Source organism: Prunus avium, chromosome 5 (genome assembly GCF_965620075.1).
Source record: "Prunus avium chromosome 5, drPruAviu1.hap1.1, whole genome shotgun sequence".
In the NCBI taxonomy this organism is placed as follows: Eukaryota; Viridiplantae; Streptophyta; class Magnoliopsida; order Rosales; family Rosaceae; genus Prunus; species Prunus avium.
The window spans coordinates 10036856-10060479 of NC_142288.1; the positions used below are offsets into that span (position 1 = coordinate 10036856).

The 23624-nt window shown below is 38.1% G+C and overlaps 2 protein-coding genes, 1 non-coding gene and 1 pseudogene across 3 annotated transcripts; 1 reads left to right on the forward strand and 3 right to left on the reverse strand.

The window, feature by feature from the left end:
* Positions 1-1273: 1273 nt before the first annotated feature.
* Positions 1274-1345, reverse strand: TRNAW-CCA (transfer RNA tryptophan (anticodon CCA)). Its single transcript has one exon. It is a non-coding gene; the product is annotated as a tRNA-Trp (tRNA).
* Positions 1346-5954: 4609 nt separating this feature from the next.
* On the reverse strand, positions 5955-7015 carry LOC110752278 (uncharacterized; annotated as a pseudogene).
* A 2177-nt stretch (positions 7016-9192) lies between these two features.
* LOC110752286 (GHMP kinase family protein) lies at positions 9193-15567 on the forward strand. The gene is made up of 10 exons (XM_021952904.2): positions 9193-9373; positions 9464-9614; positions 9709-9806; positions 10019-10128; positions 10219-10271; positions 10560-10943; positions 11342-11446; positions 11784-12011; positions 12345-12467; positions 15057-15567. Exons 1-10 carry the CDS (start codon positions 9363-9365, stop codon positions 15321-15323), a joined length of 1530 nt encoding a protein of 509 aa, XP_021808596.1. The 5' UTR covers positions 9193-9362; the 3' UTR covers positions 15324-15567.
* Positions 15568-16065: 498 nt separating this feature from the next.
* LOC110752274 (Tetratricopeptide repeat (TPR)-like superfamily protein) lies at positions 16066-18245 on the reverse strand. The gene has a single exon (XM_021952891.2). It carries the CDS (start codon positions 17893-17895, stop codon positions 16087-16089), a length of 1809 nt encoding a protein of 602 aa, XP_021808583.1. The 5' UTR covers positions 17896-18245; the 3' UTR covers positions 16066-16086.
* Positions 18246-23624: the final 5379 nt, after the last annotated feature.

The window sequence follows — 23624 nt, forward strand, 5'->3', positions numbered from 1 at the left end:
TGACCCCCATGAATCTCGGTCACCGTCCTGATCGTCGGTTCTGCGTCTTGGGTCTTGGAGGAGCATTTAATGTTCTGGTCTGATAGTTGGTGACTTAGTCTTACAAGTCATAAGATTTCGCACCTAATCATCTTGATTTTACTCACCATACACTGACTCTAATCACTTCCCTTCTTCCCTCATGCATTAAATGCAAGGACAAAAATTCTTCTTTTGCGCGGATCATGGGTTCTCTGCTGCAGTTAGGAGCATTACCTCGTTAAATGAAGCATGGGACCTCAATGACACGTGACAACGCCCCTTGACTTTTCCACTTTGGCCGTGTATTTGAGGGGTTACTAATTTCTTCGTTCAAACTCACTGTGGCCGTGATGATTTCGCCTTCATAGATCTCCCTTATTCTACGAGGAAAAGCGAATGACAGCCTGACGCGTTCGGCTCTTGGGCAGGCGCCTTGGCCGAGAGGTTGTTCCTTCTGTCGGCCTTACAAGCCGAGATTTTTAGGCACAAACAAATCTCATCTCTCTTCTCCAACCCAGCCAACCCTCTCTCCCTCCCCATTGTTACCTCAAATCTCCCTCCCCCACCCCGCTCCTCCAGTCCAAACCAACCCCTGTACCACATAGATTCGACACAGATCCGTCGAAGAAGAGAATGCAACCACGAAATGACTTTTTTTTGTTTTTTGTCTGAACCACGAAATCACAAGATCTTTTCCATTCTTGATTTCTCTTTGATTTCTTGGATTTTTCTCTACATCTTAGCATCTTTTTCCATTCTGAAGCTTTGGTTTATCTCAGATTTTTATTTTTTTTCCGTGAATTTCATCTCATATTTGGTTATTTCTATGTCGGTGTGGGAAGGGGTGGCTGGGTGTAGAAGAAACTGTGAGAGATTTCTGCAAAATGGGATATGGGATTTCTAGCTCATGATTTGGGACCACTCTAGTCTAGCCACAAACAACTCTTCTTCCTCATTTTTTTTTTCTGAAGCAGAGAAGAAGTGGTCCACTAAAACTTGATTAACAAATGCTTGGCAAGTGTGTGCTGTTTGGGCCGGCAGTCCTGAAGCTGCCAAGCCTGCTGTATTCATGTCATGGCTCTGTGGCCTCATGAATTTCTTCACACACTCTCTCTCTCAACCACCATAATCATTTACTTGCTTAATTGCCTTGGGTTGTGTTGGGGATGCCAAAAGCCATTTTCAACTTTTCAGATCTTTGTCTTCCCCAAATGGACTGTTTGATATTACGGGAGGAAGAAAAAGAACAAATTGAACCCAACGTGAATCAAACACGCAACCTTCTGATCTGGAGTCAGACGCGCTACCATTGCGCCACGGATCCGATCATATGATGTAGATGCGTGCAGCTTTTTTTTCTGGGCTTTTTGTTTTTGGTTTTTGGGTATTCATGGTGAAGGAAGGGAGGAGAAGGTGGCAGACATGGGTCTACAAAATTTCCCCTCCAATTCGTCTTCATCATCTGAATTGGCACTGGATTTTTTGGGCGGTGGCTGGGTTAGTGGGTTTTGGGAGATGGCTGGGTGGTTCTTTGGGTGCCGAAGGGAGAGTGGTGGCTAAGAGGTGGGGTTGAGTCAGGAGGAAGAGAGGGTTGGCTGGGTTGGAGAAGAGAGATGAGTTTTTTTTAATTTTTTTTAATTGTTATAAAATAAATAATCAGAGTATGGGAATTACCACTGAATATTGGGAGTAGAATTGTATTTAGCTCTTTGTGGCTTTACACTGACAGAACTTTCTTTACTGATAGAGCTCTCACACTCTCAGGATTCTTACGCACTCTTTCTTAGAATTCTCTCTGAATTGGTTGTGTATTCTGCAACTAAGAGGGAGCCTATTTATAGGCAATTACAATGACCTCCCGTGAACAAAAGAAGAAACATAATGATGTTTCTACCCAATCAATACTATTCACCTTTTGACCTTGTGGGCTTCACTCATTCTGCTTTACAACACTCCCCCTTGGAGACCACATGTCCCTAAATTGGTTGCCTCATTAAAACCTTACTTGGAAAAACCCAGTGGGAAAAAAAAACCTAAATGAAGGACAAAGAGTACAACTTTATTTGGGACATAAGGAAATGCGTACATGTTGCCTCGTTAAAACCTTGCTAGGGGAAACCCAGTGGGAAAAACCCTAGTCGAAGGAAAAAGAGTACAACGCGCTTATGTCCTGTGTTAGAGGACTCTTGAATGCTCCCCCTGATTTTGCATGCTTCTATTTGATTGCTTGCAGAGTTGTCGCAATCCGATGCCATGCACTAGCTTCTGGAATGTGCACTTGGGCAAAGACTTGGTGAAGAGATCTGCCAAGTTATCGCTTGAATGGATTTGTCTGACTTTGATTTCTTGATTCTTCTGAAGCTCATGTGTGTAGAAAAACTTTGGTGATATGTGCTTGGTCCGGTCACCCTTGATGTATCCTCCTGTGATTTGAGCAATACAAGCTGCATTGTCCTCATTCAGGATGGTTGGAGTGTCCGTTGTTGAGGGCAAGGCACAGGTGCTTCGGATGTGATGAATCATTGACCTTAATCAAACACATTCACGACTAGCTTCATGGAGAGCAAGTATTTCTGAGTGGTTGGAAGATGTGGCTACCAACGTTTGTTTTGTTGAGCGCCATGAGATTGCAGTTCCTCCACTTGTGAATACATATCCAGTTTGTGAGCGTCCTTGATGTGGATCAGAGAGATATCCTGCATCGGCATATCCAACCACACTCGGGGCATTGGTTGATTCACTGGAATAGAATAAGCCCATGTCTGTCGTTCCACGAAGATATCGTAGAATATGTTTAACGCCGGTCCAATGTCGGCTTGTTGGGGCAGAGCTGTATCTTGCCAACAAATTTACTGAAAATGCTATGTCAGGTCTGGTACATTGTGCTAAGTACATTAAAGCACCTATTGCACTAAGATATGGTACTTCTGGACCAAGGACCATTTCATCATCCCCTTTTGGACGATATGGATCTTTCTTAGTGTCAAGCGACCGAACGACCATTGGAGTGCTAAGTGGATGGGCTTTATCCATGCCAAACCGCTTTAATACTTTTTCAGTATAATTTGATTGATGCACCAAAATTCCATCAGCACTGTGCTCAATCTGTAAGCCAAGACAATATTTTGTCTTTCCAAGGTCTTTCATCTCAAACTCACGTTTGAGATAATCAGCGGTCTTTTGGAGCTCTTCAGGAGTTCCAATTAAATTCATGTCATCGACATATACCGCCACTATCGCAAATCCAGACTCTGATTTCTGAATAAACACACATGGGCAAATAGGGTCATTCGTGTATCCTTCCTTTAGTAAATACCTGCTGAGACGATTATACCACATTCTCCCAGATTGTTTTAACCCATATAATGATCTTCTCAATTTGATTGAGAACATGGCCCGTGGTTTATTCCTGGCTGCTTCAGGCAGCTTAAGTCCTTCTGGGACTTTCATGTATATGTCTGTATCCAACTCTCCATACAGATATGCGGTAATGACATCCATAAGTCTCATTTCAAGTTTTTCTGAAACCGCTAAGCTTATCAAGTAACGGAACGTAATTGCGTCCATTACTGGAGAGTATGTTTCCACATAATCAATTCCAGGCCTTTGTGAAAAACCTTGCGCAACAAGTCCTGCTTTATACCTCGCAATCTCATTTTTCTCATTGCGCTTTCTTGTAAATACCCACTTGTAACCTACAGGGTTCACATTGGGTGGAGTTGGAACAATGGGTCCAAAAACACTCCTTTTTTCCAAAGAATCTAATTCTGCCTGGATTGCATCTTTCCATTTAGGCCAATCCTGTCTCTGTGTGCATTCATCAATGGAGCAAGGCTCAATATCATCATATTTTATGATCTCAGTGGCCACTAAGAATGCAAATATATTATCGATGACTATCTCATTTCTGTTCCACAATTCATTAGTAGATGTATAATTTATGGAGATTTCTTGACTTTCAGGCACAACTGCCATTTCAGGAGCACGTGTCCCATCAAGGACATTTTCCTTTTCAGGAAGTACCTGTCCCTCTTGAGGGGGATTTGAACCATGAATTGTGGGCTCTCCATTTATTTCATTTGGATTCATTTTGGCCATCAACTTTCTCTTTCGAGGAACTGAGTCCTTTGAGCCTAGTGGTCTGCCACGCTTCAGGCGTGCAACAAATGAGCCATTTGCTGGTGCATTGCTTTGTCCATTGTGAATATCAATCCTTGCAGGTGCATTTGCAGCTGGGATATGTGATTTCATCACCTTTGTTGCATCATTAAATGCATCTGGCATCTGATTTGCAATACTTTGGAGGTGAATGATCCTTCTCACTTCGTTTTCGCATTGAGTGGTACGAGGATCGAGATGAGACAAAGTGGGTACATCCCACGATAATTCACGTCGTTCTTCAGGAACGAGTTTGCCTTGTTCTTTAGAAACAGATTTTTCTCCCCCTATTAGTGGGAAAATTGTCTCATCAAAATGACAATCCGCAAATCGTGCCCTAAAGATATCACCCGTCAGAGGTTCTAGATATCTTATGATAGATGGTGAATCAAAGCCAACATATATTCCCAATCTGCGTTGAGGGCCCATCTTAGTACGTTGCGGTGGTGCAATAGGCACATATACCGCACAACCAAAAACTCTTAAATGTGAAATATTTGGTTGATTACCCAACACAAGTTGTATTGGAGAATATTGATTGTTGGCGACGGGCCTCAACCGCACCAGAGATGCTGCATGTAAAATGGCATATCCCCAAGCAGAAACTGGCAACTCTGTTTTCATTAGCAATGTGCGTGCTATTAATTGAAGACGCTTAATTAAAGCTTCTGCCAAGCCATTTTGAGTATGAACATGGGGAACAGGATGTTCAATGTCAATGCCTAGCGACATCCAGTAATCATCAAAAGTTTGAGATGTAAATTCACCAGCATTATCGAGTCTAATTGACTTAATGGGATAATCTAGGAACTGGGCTCGCAATTTAATTATCTGAGCCAAGAGCCTAGCAAATGCCATATTCCGAGTGGACAGAAGGCAAACATGTGACCATCGGGTAGATGCATCCACCAAGACCATAAAGTACCGAAATGGTCCACAGGGAGGATGAATAGGTCCACAAATGTCCCCTTGGATCCTCTGCAAAAATGATGGGGACTCAACATCAACTTTCGTTTGTGATGGTCTGATCACCAACTTCCCTTGTGAACAAGCTTGGCAAAAGCTGTCACTTGATACCATAATGTGTTTTGTTAATAAGGGATGTCCCTTAGAGTTGGTGATGATCCTACGCATCATGGTGGATCCAGGATGACCCAACAGGTCATGCCAAAGCTTAAAAGTATTTGAGTCAATGGACTTCTGGTCCATGACACTATGTGCCTCAATTGTTCGTATGGTTGTATAGTACAATCCTGATGAGAGCGCACGAAGCTTCACTAGTATACGCTTCTGGGTATCACTGGAAGTAATGCAAAGATATTCCATGTTTTCCTCATTCTTTGTTTCAACATGGTAGCCATTCAAACGTATATCTTTGAAACTCAACAGATTCCTTCTGGAGTTAGATGAATACAAGGCATCTTGAATGGATAGTATTGTTCCATTTGGTAACATAACTTGGGCTATTCCTGAGCCTTCAATCAGATCTGCAGGACCTGATATGGTTGTTACCTTTGCTTTTGTAAGCATCAAGTTTGAGAAATACTTTCGATCTCGAAGGATTGTATGAGTAGTCGCACTGTCTGCAAGACAAATATCTTTGCTAGAGCTCGTGTTTTGGGGGCATCCATAATTTATATCCATGCCTTCAAATAAATAAAATAAGCTGAATCAATAAACAATCATTCAAACATTGCCACTTTTATTGGATTGAAATGAAGACAGGAAGAAAAAAAAACAGTGCTTCAGATAATACAAACGTTACATGAAGGAATTTAATCCAATTTGGACCCATAAGCTTTATTCCCCCTTTCGGCTACAAAATCGGAAACATCTAGATGCGCCTTGTCTAACTGATGCGATATTTCCGATGAGCCTTCTATGGCTGGCGGATCTGGTTCAACATAATTTGTCTCCACTTTCCTGTTTTTAAGTGAAGCTTGATAAAGATCCGCCAAGTGCTTCGGCGTACGGCATGTACGCGACCAATGTCCCTTTGTACCACATATGTAACAAGTGCTTTCATCATTTATGGGCACATGGCTTGTTTGTGCTTTTCCCTTATTTCTGGATGCATTTTTGCCATTCGTGGATGGATTGTTCCTTGGCCCCAAGCCATATGAATGAGCACCACGATCTTTTCTACTCCCTTGCCTTTGGCCACGCTTGCCTCCTTGCCCACGTTTGTGGATACTACCACGAGATGAGGTGGCATTCACTTCCCGAGATGTAGCATTTGTTTCAGGAAGTGGTGCTGAGCCTGTTGGGCGAGATTGGTGATTCTTCAATAAAAGCTCGTTGTCCTGCTTAGCTAATAAGAGGCAAGATACAAGTTCTGAGTACTTCGTGAAACCACTATGCCTATATTGCTGCTGCAGGAGCACATTTGAGGCATGGAATGTACTCAGAGTTTTCTCGAGCATATCTTCCTCAGAGATATTCTCACCACATAATTTCATAAAGGAGGTGATCCTGTGCATAGCTGAGTTGTATTCAGACACTGTCTTGAAATCCTGAAATCTCAAGTGTGTCCATTCGTATCTAGCTCTTGGGAGAGTCACCGTCTTCTGATGATTATATCTCTCACATAAAGCTTTCCACAGGACCAATGGTTCATCAACCACCACATATTCGCTTTTCAGCGCTTCATGAATGTGGTGGCGAAGGAAAATCATGGCCTTCGCATTTTCCTCAGGTGATGCATCACTTCCATCTTCAATTGCTTTTCCAAGGCCATTAGCACGCAGATGGATCTTGGCATATCCAAGACCCATGATAGGTAGTTGTCCCCAGAAATGTCTAGGGCAGCGAATTCCAATTTTGCCAAATTTGCCATCTTCAAAAGAAAAATGAGATGCATTAGAATTTGCAATAATCTTCAGGCTTAATATATTTTTGAACTTCAGGCCAAAGATATCATGTATATTTTACCCAAAATTTCAAGCTCGAGATCTGGGACATTAAGCCATTTATTAATAGGAACTTCAGGCCCTGTAATTGTTTGAGGAACTCCAGGCCCTCATTTTGATTATAAAAATAAAGTGCTATAAATTTGCTGGTATGGACGATAAACCCGCACCATACTTTAAATGAAAGTAAATGTGTGATAAAGTAAATTGCTTGTTGAACGTGCTGGTATGGGCACTAATCCTGCTCCATACTTTTAAATAAAAGCAGTTGTGTGGACGATAAACCCGCACCACACTTTAAATAAATACTGCCGTATGGGTAATAAACATACACCATACAGTAAATAATATAAGTGTGGGGATAAAACCACCACTAAAAATATAGGAGGTGAAAACCGTCCATAGTAAATGTGGGGATAAAACCACCACTAAAAATATAGGAGGTACATATTATATTGTGTGGGCAATATAAATGCACCACTATTCAAGATATAATAGATGGGTTTAAGATCACACCATCGTTTTATTATGATAACTTGTGTTACAACGCGATGGGTAATGAAAATTACACCACCATAAAATAACAGAATGGGGTATAAAACCGCGCCATTCCAAATTATATTACAAAGAAATAAATTAAACAAACATGGATGAAACAACACAAAAATTGTGAGAGCACAAAAAAGAAAGTTTGCACGTCGTCATAGTAGTAAAGTGAGAGGAGACATATGACGGAGAGGAGAAAGAGAAATAACCACATAGTGTTGAGTTGAGAAAAATTTAAAGGTGGAGAGACTGTCGTGCTGATAACGTGTTATAAAATAAATAATCAGAGTATGAGAATTACCACTGAATATTGGGAGTAGAATTGTATTTAGCTCTTGTGGCTTTACACTGACAGAACTTTTTTTACTGATAGAGCTCTCACACTCTCAGGATTCTTACGCACTCTTTCTTAGAATTCTCTCTGAATTGGTTGTGTATTCTGCAACTAAGAGGGAGCCTATTTATAGGCAATTACAATGACCTCCCGTGAACAAAAGAAGAAACATAATGATGTTTCTACCCAATCAATACTATTCACCTTTTGACCATGTGGGCTTCACTCATTCTACTTTACAACATTAATTCATTTTTTTAATGATTTTAATATGATTTTAAAATTATTTTTAACATGTACATAATTTTTTATTAATTTTTTGTCCATGTGGAAGTCCACGTCATCAAAAAAAGGGGTTCCACTTTTGACACGTCAGCATTTAATAGACTTACTAACAGTTTGGCTAACGAAGGGGGCAAATTGTAGGTTTTCCGCGACATTGAGTATGTACTGGTAAATGTCCCCAAAATCGGGTATGAACTTGTAAATGACCCTATAGGTTGGGGGGTTTACTGTAGTTTGTCCTATATAATACATATGTTTTTATGTTGATGTTCAAATTAATATTTCTGAAGGAAGTTGAGGTTTCACTCCAAAATCAATTAGCAGTGGTGTGAAAAGCTAACTCCTTATAAGCCCCTACAAGATTTTCTAACATTCCAATATGAGACATTTTCACCTTCACATTCTCATAATTTTCACAAACTAAAAGTTTCCGTAAAAGAGAGCATGATAAAGAAAAAGTCTCATGCGTGTAAGAGTGCGTGCCAATAGACTTCATAACTGGATTAATACATGTTACCAAACCTGCATTGAAGTCTAACTATATGTTACCAAACCTGCATGTTTTAGAAATTTAGTCAGCATTGGAGACTCTCATAAATGAGGCAAGGAGAAACATTTATTAAAGGCTAACTAAATTATAATGCATCACATGTCCAGTTCTTGCTAGTCAAACTAAGCTCACACAATTTTTTTTAATTTTTTTTCATAAGAGTTAGTATCTTTTTTCTTTTGGCTAAAAATTCATAGTTAGTTTCGTGATGTCCTGGCGTGAGAAAGGACAGGAAATGGGATTGATCTTATTTTATTTTATTTTACTAATGAGTAGAGATTAAAAAATAAAAGAAGCAATTTCCAAAGATAAAAAAAAATAAAGAAGAAAAATAAATTATTTATAAAAATAAAAGTAATAAAAAGTGAAAAAGGGTCAAACAAAAATCATTGAGAAAGGTTGGTGGGCAGCTTGACGAGGTTGAAGTTGAACACTGCAGGCTGCAAGCCAGCGGTACAACGTCAAAACCCAACTACTGAGAGTCCGAGAGAGAAATTAGAAACCACTTCAAACTTCACAAGTTGACTTTGCGATCTTCAAAGAGGAGAGAGAGAGAGCAATGGAGGCCGTGTAAGTTTTTGGATTTTGAATCAAAGATTTGTTGTTGTTATTGTAAGAATTTTTGTGATTGATAGAAAATTGTTGTTGAAATACAAACAGGGTTGCTTCAGCTCCAGGGAAGGTGTTGTTGACGGGAGGTTACCTGATTTTGGAGAGACCCAATGCAGGCCTTGTTCTCAGCACCAACTCTCGCTTCTTCGCCATTGTCAAGCCACTTTACCACCAGCTCAAGCCTGATAGCTGGGCTTGGGTACGTCTTTTTCTTCTCTCTCTCTCTCTCTCTCTCTCTCTCTCTCTCTCTCTCTCTTAATCTGATTGAGATGTTTTGGTGTTTCGTCTTTCAGGGTTGGACGGATGTGAAATTGACGTCTCCTCAGCTCTCCAGAGAAAGCCTCTACAAACTCTCCCTAAAAAATTTGTCACTTGAATACGTCTCTTCAAGGCAAGTCTCTATAATTTTGATTAAAATTTGTTAAATGATCATTAGTTTTTGAACAATGCCACCAATCATCAGTTTATATCATCATCATTATAGAAAGATTGGCCTGCTTTAAATGTGGTTAATTTGAGTGTTTTTCTTCCTTTGCAAATCATACTTCTGTCGTTAGGTGAATTGTTAGGGTGTTTCTTACCTTACGTGCTTTAGAATTTCAGTGACTCAAAGAACCCTTTTGTGGAACAAGCAGTGCAATACTGTGTGGCTGCTGCCCGTGCAACAGTTGACAAGAACAAGAAAGATTCATTAGAAAAACTACTATTGCAAGGTAATGTTTGATTCGCTGTATGTTCCCCCATCATTTTTCAAGATAAACAAACTCTGCATCTTTGAAAATTCAACTGGGTTTGTCGTGCAGGTCTTGATATCACGATTTTAGGCAGCAATGACTTTTATTCTTATCGGAACCAGGTATCTAACCTCTTTTTATTTCTGTAGTTTTTTATTACTTTGTTCTCTGAATTTTTATTTGACACATATCTCAACTTGGTATACTATGACAGCATCAATATTAATTTTTGACCGAGAGTCCACAGTTTTCTAGAATCAAATTGTAAATCTTTCTAAATAAAATAATTTTAAAATCTAAAGCATTCAACTTCCAAGAATCAGTTGCTGCTGAAACTTCAAGGATTCTTGTTTTATCATTTTAAATCCAAATTCCTAATTCAAGATGTTGCTGGGTTGTGCACCTCTTAGATTGAAGCCCGTGGTCTGCCTCTGACTCCAGACGCATTGGCTGCATTACCTCCTTTTGCCTCAATTACCTTCAATGCTGAGGAATCAAATGGAGAAAATTGTAAGCCTGAAGTTGCAAAAACTGGATTGGGTTCATCTGCGGCAATGACAACTGCTGTTGTTGCTGCTTTGCTTCATTACCTCAGAGTTGTTGATCTTTCCTCCGTGATTGAAGATCATCAACATGAAAAATACACTGCAGATCTTGATTTGGTGCATGTTATAGCTCAAACTGCTCATTGCATTGCACAGGGAAAAGTGGGCAGTGGGTTTGATGTTAGTTCTGCAGTTTATGGAAGTCAACGCTATGTCCGCTTTTCACCGGAAGTGCTTTCTTCTGCTCAGGTCTCTCTCTCTCTCTCTCTCTCTCTCTCGTCTGCTAGAGGATACCATTTACATCAGACGAATACACCATTGGTCCTATTTGTCTAATCGTCATAACTGGAGTTTGGTATGTTATAGTTCAGTGTAAAACAAAGCTTATGAAATGATTACAGGTTACCTGTGGTTACAATAATTTGATGATGACAGGCTTGCCGCTAAAAATCAGACAATAATGGGTTGTCCTGTCTGATTTTTAACTGCAAGCCTCTGATTATTAAATTATTGTATTCTTAGAGAAGTTTTAAATGAAATATAGGAAGGTTGCCAATTTTTTTTCTTATCAATATTATATATATAAGATTTTTCTGACTATCCATTAATACCTTCAACTTGTAATTTTAGTGTTTGTATGATTTCAGGTTGCAGTGAAGGGAACTCCACTACAAGAAGTCGTTCTTGAAATCCTGAAAGGAACGTGGGACCATGAGAGGACTAAGTTCTCCTTGCCACCATTGATGACTCTTGTAAGCATGTCAAGATCTATAAATTATTTCTGATTAAAAATGCCTGCACTTGTAAATATGATTATTAATGCAAAAGAGTATCATACTGCTTTTTAATACTCTAAATCGGTCGTATTGATCTGTATTGAGACTTGTTGTAGTCAACTATAGATTAGATTTTTCCTATTTTGTATCCTACCATTTCATATTTGTAAACTTGGGAATCTATCTCGAGATTTTTCTCTTTTACTTTTTGTTAATTAAGCTCTTTCTTGTTCTTTGGATTACGAACTCAAGGTTAATCCTTTTTCTTTTTTACGCGTGTTTTCAATTTTTATTTATTTTTTGCTTTCTATAGTTACTTGGAGAACCAGGAACTGGAGGATCATCCACTCCATCAATGGTGGGTGCTGTGAAAAAGTGGCAGAAGGCTGACCCTCAGAAATCCTTGGAAACATGGAGAAAGTTGTCAGAGGCAAATTCAGCACTTGAAACACAACTCAGTACATTGAGAAAATTGGCAGAACAACACTGGGATGAATATGAAGGCTTGATAAAAAGCTGCAGCATTCTCAAATCAGAGAAGGTATTTCTTGGACTCAACTTTTCTCAAAAACACGATTTTTTTATATGATAAAAACCTAAACTAAAACGCAGGGCCATTTTGGATTTATTGGATATGTCGTGTTGTGTTGTGTTGTGTTGTTGTTCCTGGAACAACACAGTATAGATTGTGTCATGCAAGGCCCAGCTGAAACGTGCTTTGCTTGTGCTAGTGTAGCCCATTTTACTCTAATCATGCCATCATAAAATTTGGCTTCTTCATATTGTTGTTAATACTTTCCTTACCCTATTACTCCCTTTTGCTTGTATTTCCCAACTTTGATGTTTGAGTCAATTTTAAAAAATGGATGGACAGTGGATACAGCAAGCCGCTAAACCAAACCAAGAAGCAATTATTAAAGCATTATTAGGACCAAGAGATGCTATGCTTCGGATCAGGTATCATATGCATCAGATGGGTGAGGCTGCAGGTGTTCCGGTATGTGCTTTCTTTAACTGGAGTCTTCTTTGGTGTTTAAGATGGAGAATAATACTTGATAAAATATGTTACTTCTTACAGATTCATTTTCTTTCTAGAAAACAAATGTTCTTGACTTGGTACATTTAATTAAACTGTTATTTGAATGCCTATTTTTACTTACACTGCCCATTCACCATCAAGTTGTGGTGGTCATTATTGCGGGAGTTCCGGATTGCCTGGGCGATTCCCAAAGGCTGCTTCGAGCTTTTATGTACTACAATGGATTTGCCGGGTAACCGAAAAAGGGCATGCTATATTTTGGAACATTTGGATGTAGCGTAACCGTAGATTTTTTATAATCATAAGGGGGTGGGACCTGCCGAGCTTTGGGATAGGGTGAAATTTGGGCCCTCTCTGTGGGTTTCTGTCTCTGCAGAGTTTGAGGATTACCGTTATTCCACCATCCTGAGAGACTTCAACACCATTTTAAAATAACTACGCTGTGTAAGGTCGTCTTATAACTCCTTCCTGAGGGGGTTGTAAGGCAGTGGCTCTAGTTTTTTGTTTTTTGTTATTTTCGACTCCATGGAGTCTATCTTTTCCTTCTTGTATTGTTTTGATGGATTCCTTATCCTCCTTTTTCTCAATACAATATCTCTATTAAAAAATAATTTTAAAAAAGGCCTATTTTTACTTAGTCAACGTACTTATCTTTGCTGGGAAAAAAAACAAAAACAAAAGTCAGTCACTGTACTTCTCTCTATTTTGACTCCTACGAAACCCATAGTTGGTTTTCTCTATCTCCCTAGGTATATTCCATTTAATTTTATGACCAACGAAGCCTTCTGTTATGCATCATGAACGAAACCATTGAAGAAGTTTTAAACTCAGCTTCCTTAGACTTAGCAGAAATCCCTGCCATTAAGAATCTTCTTCATTTGTGGGACGGGTTCTTGGGATTTCCAAATCCATTCCATGGATTGGGTTTTATAGGAATCAATACAATTCAATGATCCCCTTTCTAGTTTTTGGGAATGTTGGGAATCATGAATAGTGTCAATGCAAGAAACTGCAAATGTTTGGTTTTTTTTTTTCTTTCCCCAAGCAGAGTATGCCTTATGGCAGAATGATGCAGGACGTGTCGGACCTAAATTTATTAGTTTCCTAATGTATTTGTTACTTTCCTAGATTCTCTAGTTTTCCAAATTCTAGTAGGATTTCTACTTTTCTAGATTTACAGATTTCTAGTTTTAAGTTTCCTATTTTATTTGGGTTAGGATTTCTGTTTAAGCAAGGGATTTTTATTCTATTATGTCTAGGTTTTAGTTTGCTATAAATACCCCCATATAGTTATTTAAAATTCAGATTTGAATGTTGAGTAAACCTTTTCCTAGAACTCTCTCATTTAGCCCCTTCAATATATATTTTCTTCTCCTCGATCTCTGATATTCTTCTTTGTTCTACTGTTTCTGCCCTTTATCTCATCTTTTCAATCTATAATTTCTTCTCCTCGATCTCTTGTATTCTTCTATGTTCTATTGTTTAAATGCGTAATCTAACACCGACGGGCTGTACCATCAATTCTTCTGTCGCCTAGCCTTGAGGTGTGCAACAAAAACTCCTTAAAACACTTTGGTGCTGATACTTAATATGTACTAAAGACAATAAACCATTACTTAGAATTGCAAGAGGGAGCAACCTGATGTCAATCATTTGAACACAAACAACATGATGTCAATCATAAATGTTTAACATTCAACCTATCTCTTGTCATTCTAAAGAAAGTCATTTATACATCATTCTCCATTTTCTCCCATTACACTATTTTAAAAACTAAGACCAAAAACAATTAGGGGGAAAATCAGAGATATTCTTTATGGTGTGTTTACAATGCCACATTATCTCAGCCACTATAGCTGGGGGAAAAACGAAAAATTACCAGTTATATTTATAGTACCTTTCATAATGATTGAAGTTGCTCATCAATGACTATTTAACTAACCAACCATATTTATTTGCATTGTAGACTAGAAACATAAGCAGAGATACAGACATCTCTTAGGTGATGAATAAAACTGGATATAATACACACAATTTTATAGACATACCTGAAGCAGCTAACGTGTTGTGTTGTGAGAGGAGCGAATTAATGGAAGTTGCTGCAAGGTTCTCTCAGTTTAGTGAATGGGAAGGATACAAGTGTTTTATGGACAATACAAAGGGTACGTGGCACATGGGATTGTAAAACCCTCATTTTGTGCAAACCCATTCCCAAGTTCCAAAAATGAAAAATAACATAGCCTAAGCGGTGTCTTTTACGGGGAACTGACACTTCAAATTTTGAAGTTGAGTAGAGGTTAATCTTGTCTTAGCCAATTACCTTTTGACCAAGGAAAAATTAATTAATAATGACAATATTTCTAGTAAATTTGCAATAGCAGAGAGCTTTTCAATCTAATTAACTTTAACGTCCAATCGTCCAACAATCCCCCATTTTTTTGTAATTGCATTGTTGCCATTTTGAGTTCACAGACAGAATATTGTCATACTTCGTCTTTTCCTTTTAATTTTTTCTCTGATTGATTTCTTGGCTTCAAAAAATTTCAGATAGAACCAGAATCACAAACTAGTCTTTTGGATGCTACTATGAATATGGAAGGAGTTTTGTTGGCTGGAGTTCCTGGAGCAGGTGGGTTTGATGCTGTATTTGCTGTTACCTTAGGGGATTCTGGAAGCAATGTTGCAAATTCTTGGAGTTCGTTCAATGTTTTGGCCTTGTTAGTGAGAGAAGATCCTCATGGTGTTTCTTTAGAGAGTGCTGATCCACGAACCAAGGAAATTACTTCATCCATTTCTTCAGTTCATATTGAATAAGCTGGTCTTCTTCAAATTTTTTGTGATAAACGAGAACAATTATATATGGAGAAAAAATGTGACTTGCAAGAGGAATTGTATTAGAGTGTGGATGGTAAATCAATTTGTCAATGTTTAAGAGACAAATACCTACGTATAGCAACCAACTAAATTAGGCTTCTGTTTGTCTTAATTTCCTTGAATAATTGTACAATAAAAGAAGTTACTCAAACAAAATCAATGAGTACCATTTATTTAAACTGTTCAGGAAATCCCTATGCCATCTTCTCGTTCTTTAATTTTCCTTGTTTATATGTTACTGAGATATTCATGTACTTTTAAATCATTAGGCATTGTTATGCTCCTAAGCTGAATTTTTGGTTTAGCCTCATAACAAAGAAAAGTAGTTAACTATTAAAAAGCAGAGAAGGGGGTTGTGGCACTTGAATTTGAAGGAATATGATCGCCCTGAAATATAACCCTTTCATTTAAGCAATGTTTGTTTGCATCCGCTCTTTTGTTATTGTCATGATTTGCAGAGAACTAGAGTTCTTAGAATAGTGACTTGGATATGATAATATGAATTTATCGTGGAGACTTTGCCCCATTACTTGTGTATGGAATGGAATCTTTATGCATTTGACTGTCAGCTGAAATCTGGTTGAAGATGGTTTTATGTTTTTCTCTCCATTGAAACAACAAACCTTCAGTATCCAACCGTATATTTTGCATTTCAATAATATACTAGGAAAGAAAAGCACAATTGAAAATTGGATATTCAGATTCACCAGTAGTCTCTACAAGAGCAATTTCCATCTTTAAAATGATGGAACCGGTTTCGATCTCTTATGGTAATTTCCCGTTCATAGATCATAGAAACGAATTTAGTGTACGTGTGACAATCACTACACATCCTGAGATTTCGAACTATTCTTATGGGAGACCCCTGAGATGTATGTATGAGAGCAAAAGCAATTGCTAACTTCTGACTATGGTATTTCAACCTCTCTCTCTTCTCTTCTTCATCTACATCAAGCAATACTTGAGATGTGTCAGCCGAATAACCTTCGAATCTCAGTTGCCATTCCATCTGGTGTACCATCTTGTAGACGCCGTCGCATTGGTGGTGTGACTGTGAAACAAACTTGTAGACTCTTCTCTTCACCTCCACCAAGCTAATTCCAGGTGTCTGTGTCAAGCCCTTGGAAGCCATTTCTGTTCTTGTTCTAGCCATGTTGTCCCACCTTTGTGCTTGTGCATACATATTTGATAGCACCACATAATCGCTAGGGTTTGGGGAATTCAATTGGAATAGCATGTTAGCTGCAATCTCCCCTATTTCCAGGTTTTTGTGAACTCTGCAAGCGCTAAGAAGGCTTCGCCATATGATGTCGTTTGGCCTAACGGGCATGCTAGTAATGAGCTGCAATGCTTCCTTGAGCATTCCTGCTCTGCCCATAAGGTCTACTAGGCAACCATAGTGTTGCACTGTAGGTTGAATTTTATGTTCGCCTTTCATCCTATTGAAACACCGGAGACCCTCATCTACTAGGCCTGCATGATTGCAGGCACTTAGGACACCCAAATGAGCAACTGCATCAGGTGCCAAACCTTCCTGGAGCATCGCCGAGAAAAGCTCGAGAGCTTTCCTGCCATGTCCATGGACAGCAAGCCCAGAGATCATCACAGTATAAGACAATTGGTTCTTCTTGGTCATCTTCTGGAATAGACACAACCCTTTCTCTAGGCACCCACATTTAGCATACATGTCTATCAAGGAAGTCTGTACTAATACATTGAGTGCACTAATGTTTCTCAACAAAGATCCATGGCTGCACCTTCCCAAATCAAGTGCACCCAAATGAGTGCAAGCAGAGAGTACACTGACTAATGTGCTTTCTTCAGCCCTCCAACCCTCCCTTCTCATATCCCCAAAAAGCATCAGACACTCACACCACATACCCAAATTAGCATGAGCTGCAATGATGGCACTCCAAGAAGCAACACTCTTTTGATCCATTTGCTCAAAAACAGTACAAGAAAGTTCTAGCTCTCCACACTTTCCATACATGCTGATCAAACTATTCTGCACAAACACATCATTTTCGAGCCCAAGCTTTAAAATATGACCATGAATTTGCATCCCTTCCTCAATTGCCAGCAACCAAGCACAGGCCTTGAGCAGAACTGGATAAGTGAAATTGTCAGGTTCAACTCCTGTCTCCAGCATTTCACAGTAAAGAAGCAAAGCTTTATCCCAGTTCATAGCCTTGACATGTCCTTTAATCATAGTGTTGCATACAAAGGTTCCAGGTTCATTGATTTGTTGGAAAATTGAGCAGGCATGGTCCATGCTTCCCCAATCTGACAGAGCAGAAGTGGCCACAAGATTTCCTGCACAAAAAGAATCACAAAAGTGGCCCAACTTGAGAATACGAGCATGAACTTGCTTCAATTCTTCCATGTTCCTGCATCTCTTCAACAGTGACAAGCTTTCTTGCTCCTTCGACCTTGAACTCGTTTCCGGGCATCCTAGTGGAGTTTTGGAAGGTAAAAAGAGATGGGTTTGGTTAAGGACTGGTGCCCCTGTCATCTGGGCATGTGCTCCATGTTAAGCCAATAGATTTTGCCCAACATAGATCCACATTGATACCTTCCAAACAAAGAAAGGCTTCTGGGTCCTCCAATCAAATAGGCAAAGAAGTAACAATTATTAAGAATTGGGTGTGCACTAATAATCTCAACTTGTGAAACCCAGTTGGGGATTTTGAGTCAAAAGCGTTTGAATATTTGCAATTGTTTGATTGTTGAGGAAGGAAAAAGAAGTGTGCTGAGTGGATTTCAATCTTACCCATGAGATTGGAAAGAGAAATGCCAACCAGATAACCTGTGTCAGACTATGGGATAAGTATTTTTTTGGGATAGGATATTAGCTTCAAAACACAAAGCGTATTTTTCATAAAAAAAAAAAAAAAAACACAGAGTGTATTTAGACTGATCTCACGAAAATATCAACGGCTGGATTTCAATGTTGCAATCCTATGGCTGAAAACAGGCCACATCAGCCACCTAAGTCTTAGTGCTATTTTGACGTCGTTAATCTCTTCTTCTCCAACTTTTTGGTTGCTTCGTTTATTTTTAGGTTTTTTAGCAATAAACCCATTTTAGTATGATATATTATACTACCCATATAAAGCCTATTTGGAGGTAAAAATTCAAAACTAGCTATTTGTCATTTTCTAATTAATTTTAGAAAAAATTTAACACACTAAGAACTAATTAGAAAATATCAAGTAGCTTTGGATTTTTCCCTCCAAATAGGCTCGATAAGGGTAATTATATAATATATTATGCTAATATGAGAGCCCTCTATTTTTCTGTATATGCCTGTAATGGCAAAAAGAATAAGCAATTGATTAACCGATTGCACAACCCTATTATTGTAGTAGTCTCCACATTTCTCGGAAAACTTCACCATCGACAATTGAAGAAGAGATGAAATGCTAAAGCAAAGAAACTAATGGAGGTGTTGCACTCAGATTTGGTATTTTTCTTAACACAAAAATCTGATAACATAATGTGGAAAATAGATCTAGAAAGTTGGGACAAAGTGAAATTAGGTGAACACAACCCCCAATATTCAGTAATAAAAGCAAATGTTCTCAGCTGATGCCTCTCTTTCTCATTGTATTGCTGGCTTTGCGTTACCTTTGTGACGGTTGAATGAATTCATCTTTTAACCCAAAAAAAGAAGAAGCAAAGAACACCAAATTAAATACAAAGAAAGAAGGAGATCAGGGGTGACGAATGAAATAAGTTGTTGATTGAGAAGCGATGGACTTGAATTTTGGGTCTGCCAGTCCAACAAATTCTTCATGGATTTCTAAATTGCCTCTTTCTATTTATCTGATGAGGTTCTTCTGCTGGTTACCATCGCATGATTCTTGTCTATAGAGACATATGATGCTCCAAAACAAAGCAATGGAAATTAACTTTATTGGAAGGTTAGAAAAATGAAAGGCAGATGAATCAGACTTATGTGGAGTTTTAACTTTTAGATTATTGTGATGGTTTAGGGATCAGATTAAACTAAATGCGTTTAAATACATAATTTGTAAATGAAGAGCTTTTGAATCCCTTGATCTCTCCTTAACTCTTTACTTTATTAAATACTAGTCTCTCTGCACGCGCTTATGCGCTTGTGAGAGGTTTTTTTAAAAAAATTTAAATTTATTTTAGAATTAAAAAAGATAATGAGTAGTTGCATTCCATAAAAATAGGATCTATTATCTGATTTTTCTTTTAATTTAATTTAATTTTTAATTTGAAAAGTGTGAATTTACCATATTATCCTCATTTAATTAATAATTTCAATTCTTAATGTTTGCATTAACCAAAGGTATTTTCTGGTATTTTGAATGTTTCACCATTCTCTGTCTTTTGCTTTATATGTATAGATTAAAATACTTAATGGATAATACTAATAAATGAGTTATTTACACTAACATCCCATGAGGTTTTTGGTGTTTTCATAAAACCCATGCGATTTCATAATTTACACAAATACCCCATGAAGTTTTAGATTATTTTCACAAAACCCATTTTCGTTGATTGTTTGTCCAAAAATTAATGTTTAAAAAAAAAAAAAAACACTTATGCAAATGACAAAATTAACATCAATGAATGCATGTGCAATCTAATCTCAAAGGTTAACTCTTTCATTCGGAGAAATTTTTTTTATATAGATTCATCAATCTTTGGACCAAAAATCAACGGAAAAGGAGTTTATGAAAACAATTTAAAACCTTAGGGGTGTTTGTGAAATTTCTGAAACCTCAGGGAGTTCTATGAAGATTCCGAAAACCTTTGGGGGTATTAGTGTAAATAACTCAATAATAAATAAATAAATAAATAAACATTTGACCTACCACATCGCCTGGGAAAGCCTCACATCTGACACTCGCCTGGGCTCTCATCAGATACATCAGGAGAGGTCAACAGGCGTAGGAATTGAACTCATCAATCAATGGCCTCCCTCTTCCCCTTCTGCCGTTAGAAATGGTGCTTACTCAGTTTAAAATCTCAAATTGCAGAATTTCGAAATCTGAATAATAGTCCTCAAAATTTACGTAGGATTGTTGGGATCGATTTATTGAGAATATAGGTAAAACGGTTCGTCAATCGAACTTCTATAACAAAAGTTATGAATTTAAGAAGATTTTGATGAAAATTTTGTTTTGAGGCTACAGACCCTTCGAAGAATTGCTAAAATATGAATATAGTTTGAATACTTTAGGTTAATTGTATTCTTCTCCATAATGAGGTATATATATGAGTTTACAAGGGTGCTTTATAAGAAAATAGATACAGTAATTAATTAGGAGAATATCTCCTTGAGTAATTAGGAAATAGATACTTTAGGTCAACTATATGAAACAAGGAAGAAAATCACCTAATTAACTTAGGAAATAGATACAGTAATTAACTTTAGGTCACTTATCAAGTTGGTGCATACACATCACCAATTCCCAACTTGATAAGTGAGTCATAAAACACTCATCCACAGATAGCTTTTGTTAAGATATCCGCTAATTGATCTTCTGATTTTACAAAAGGTAGACAGATGATCTTATTCCCAATTTTTTCTTTGATGAAATGTCTATCCACCCCAACATGTTTAGTTCGATCATGTTGAACTGGATTATAGCAATATCGATCGCTGACTTGTTATCACAATCCATTGGATTCTCTGGTTTAAAACCCAATTCGATCAAGAGTCTTCTAATCCACAATAATTCACAAACTCCTTGAGCCATACCTTGATACTCTGCTTCTGCACTAGACCGAGCAACCATATTTTGTTTCTTACTCCGCCAAATGCCTAGGTTTCCTCCAGCAAATGTAAAGTAACCCGATGCAGAGTGCCTATCTGTAATGGAACCAGCCCAAATCAGAATATGTATATCCAACAACTTCAAGATTTCCATTCTTTGAGAACATTAACCCCTTTTCAGGGGCTGACTTTAAGTATCTTAAGATCCAATCAACTGCATTCCTATGAGAAACACTGTTTGAATGCATAAATTGACTAACCATACTCACATCATATGCAATATCTGATCTTGTGTGTGCCAAATATATCAACCTTCCAACAAGGTGCTGGTATTGTTCCTTATTGGTTGGCAAACAGTCCATGTCTTCACATAACTTGTGATTCATCTTAATGGGTGTGTCAGCAGGCTTACATCTAGGCATTCCTGTTTCAGTGAGTACATCCATCACATACTTTCTTTGAGATAGAAAAATACCAGTTTTTGACCTTGCTACTTCAATTCCAAGGAAGTATTTCAAAGCACCTAAATCCTTCATCTCAAATTCATGAGAAAAATACTTTTGTAGCTTATGTTGCTCTCGTGCATTGTTCCCATGTCATCCACATAAACAATTAATGCAGTGATTTTTCCTCCATCACGCTTTAATAAGAGGGTGTGGTCTGAATTACTTGGAGTGTATTCAAAATTCTTCATGGACTTAGTAAATCTTCCAAACAATGCCCTAGGAGATTGTTTTAACCCATATAATGAGTTTCTAAGCTAGCAAACTTGATTCTTCTTATCATGAGCTAAATTACATCCTGGTGGTAAATCATGTATACCTCTGCTTCCAAGTTTCCATGTAACAATGCATTTTTAACATTAAACTAATGTAGTGGCTAATCTAAATTTGCTGCTAGGGACAATAGGACTCTGATAGTGTTGATCTTGGCTACTGGAGCAAAGGTCTCCTGGTAATCCACCCCATACCTCTATGTATACCCCTTCGCCACCAATTTAGCTTTATATCTTTCAATGCATTCATCTGCTTTGAGTTTTACAGTATAGATCTACCTACATCCCAGCGTCTTCTTTTCGTGAGGTAAAGGCACGAGTTCCCATGTGGCATTCTTCTGGAGGGCTTGCATTTCTTCATTCATGGCTTCTTTCCATTTTGAGTCTTCTTGTGCTTCATTCACACTATTTGGGATAGATATATCGGGCAACTGCTACACAAAGTGTACATGTGACTCTGATAATTTACTTAGAGATATATCATTATTGATGGGGTATTTCCCTTTGTTGTTGTCGAATTAGCTACGCCAAAATTGATTCAGCTACATTGTGATGCTCGCAAGTGCAAGAGCCATTCGGTAATATAGCATATGTAAGTGCGATGTCGATCCCATGAGGATTGATGATAGATTGATTCAATTTGATTCCCTGTACAAAGTAGAAATTGGGCGTTTTGATGAGGTAAAGAAAACATAAAATAAACTTAAACGACGAAAGTAAACACGTAAATAAAAGACAAAAATAACTAACTCAAGCAAATTAGTTAACAAGTTTAATTCAAATTCACGGATTTATTCTAGCTAAAGTATGATTAAGCCATGGTGTCTGGTTCTAACCTTTCCTAATTCCCTAATTTGATCCTTTGTTGTCGAACCTAAATGAAAAATAAATTACAACTCAGAAAAACTTAAAGGAAAATTTAGCAAAAGGGTTCGATTACAACAATTGAGAACTAAAAAAGAAAACTAAGAGAATTTGAGGGAGAGAAAGGAGAGGAGCTCTAGAGAGAAGTTTGAGAGCTCCCCTCCTTGGGGTGTGTTTGAAAGCTTGGAGAACCTCACTATTTATAGGCCTAAGGGAAGTAAAAATCTGAATTGAGTATTGCTTTTACCTACAACACCCACTTCACCAACTTTACGTAACTTCCCCACCAAAAACAATTAGCTCATGCATATGTCATGCATGACAATACATTGCAGTCTTCTTGTGGGCTCATTTTGGGCTTGTTCCTCCATTCATAAAATTCTAGAAAAATATGGATCTTCAAGCTCTTTGTCTTATCTTTCCAACCATATGTAGCCTAGCTCAAGGAAAAATGGGAAAAGCCTTCAAATGTTATTTTTGGCACAGTAAAGCAGATGCTGCCGAATTTCACCTTAAGCTGCCAAAACTTGCATAACTTCTAGTAGAAGACTCGGAATCATGAACCGTAAAATGCTCTAGAAACTAGACTTCCACATATTTCCAATGATGTATGGCTCATTATTTGGTTCTTCCTGAGCAAGTACAAAGTCTAGAGAATAGGTCTGAGAGTAGTGTTACTTGTTTTTAGTGCCCATATAATGATCTCGGAAGACATTCGGTCAACCGAGTCAATGGGGCCTACCTTCTAAGTCCGATGGTCCGATCATACCAAACCTAGAAAACACCTAATAGGTGAATATCCATTCCTTGATCAAACGATAGAATCTCGCTAAGCCGAGTATACCGTTGT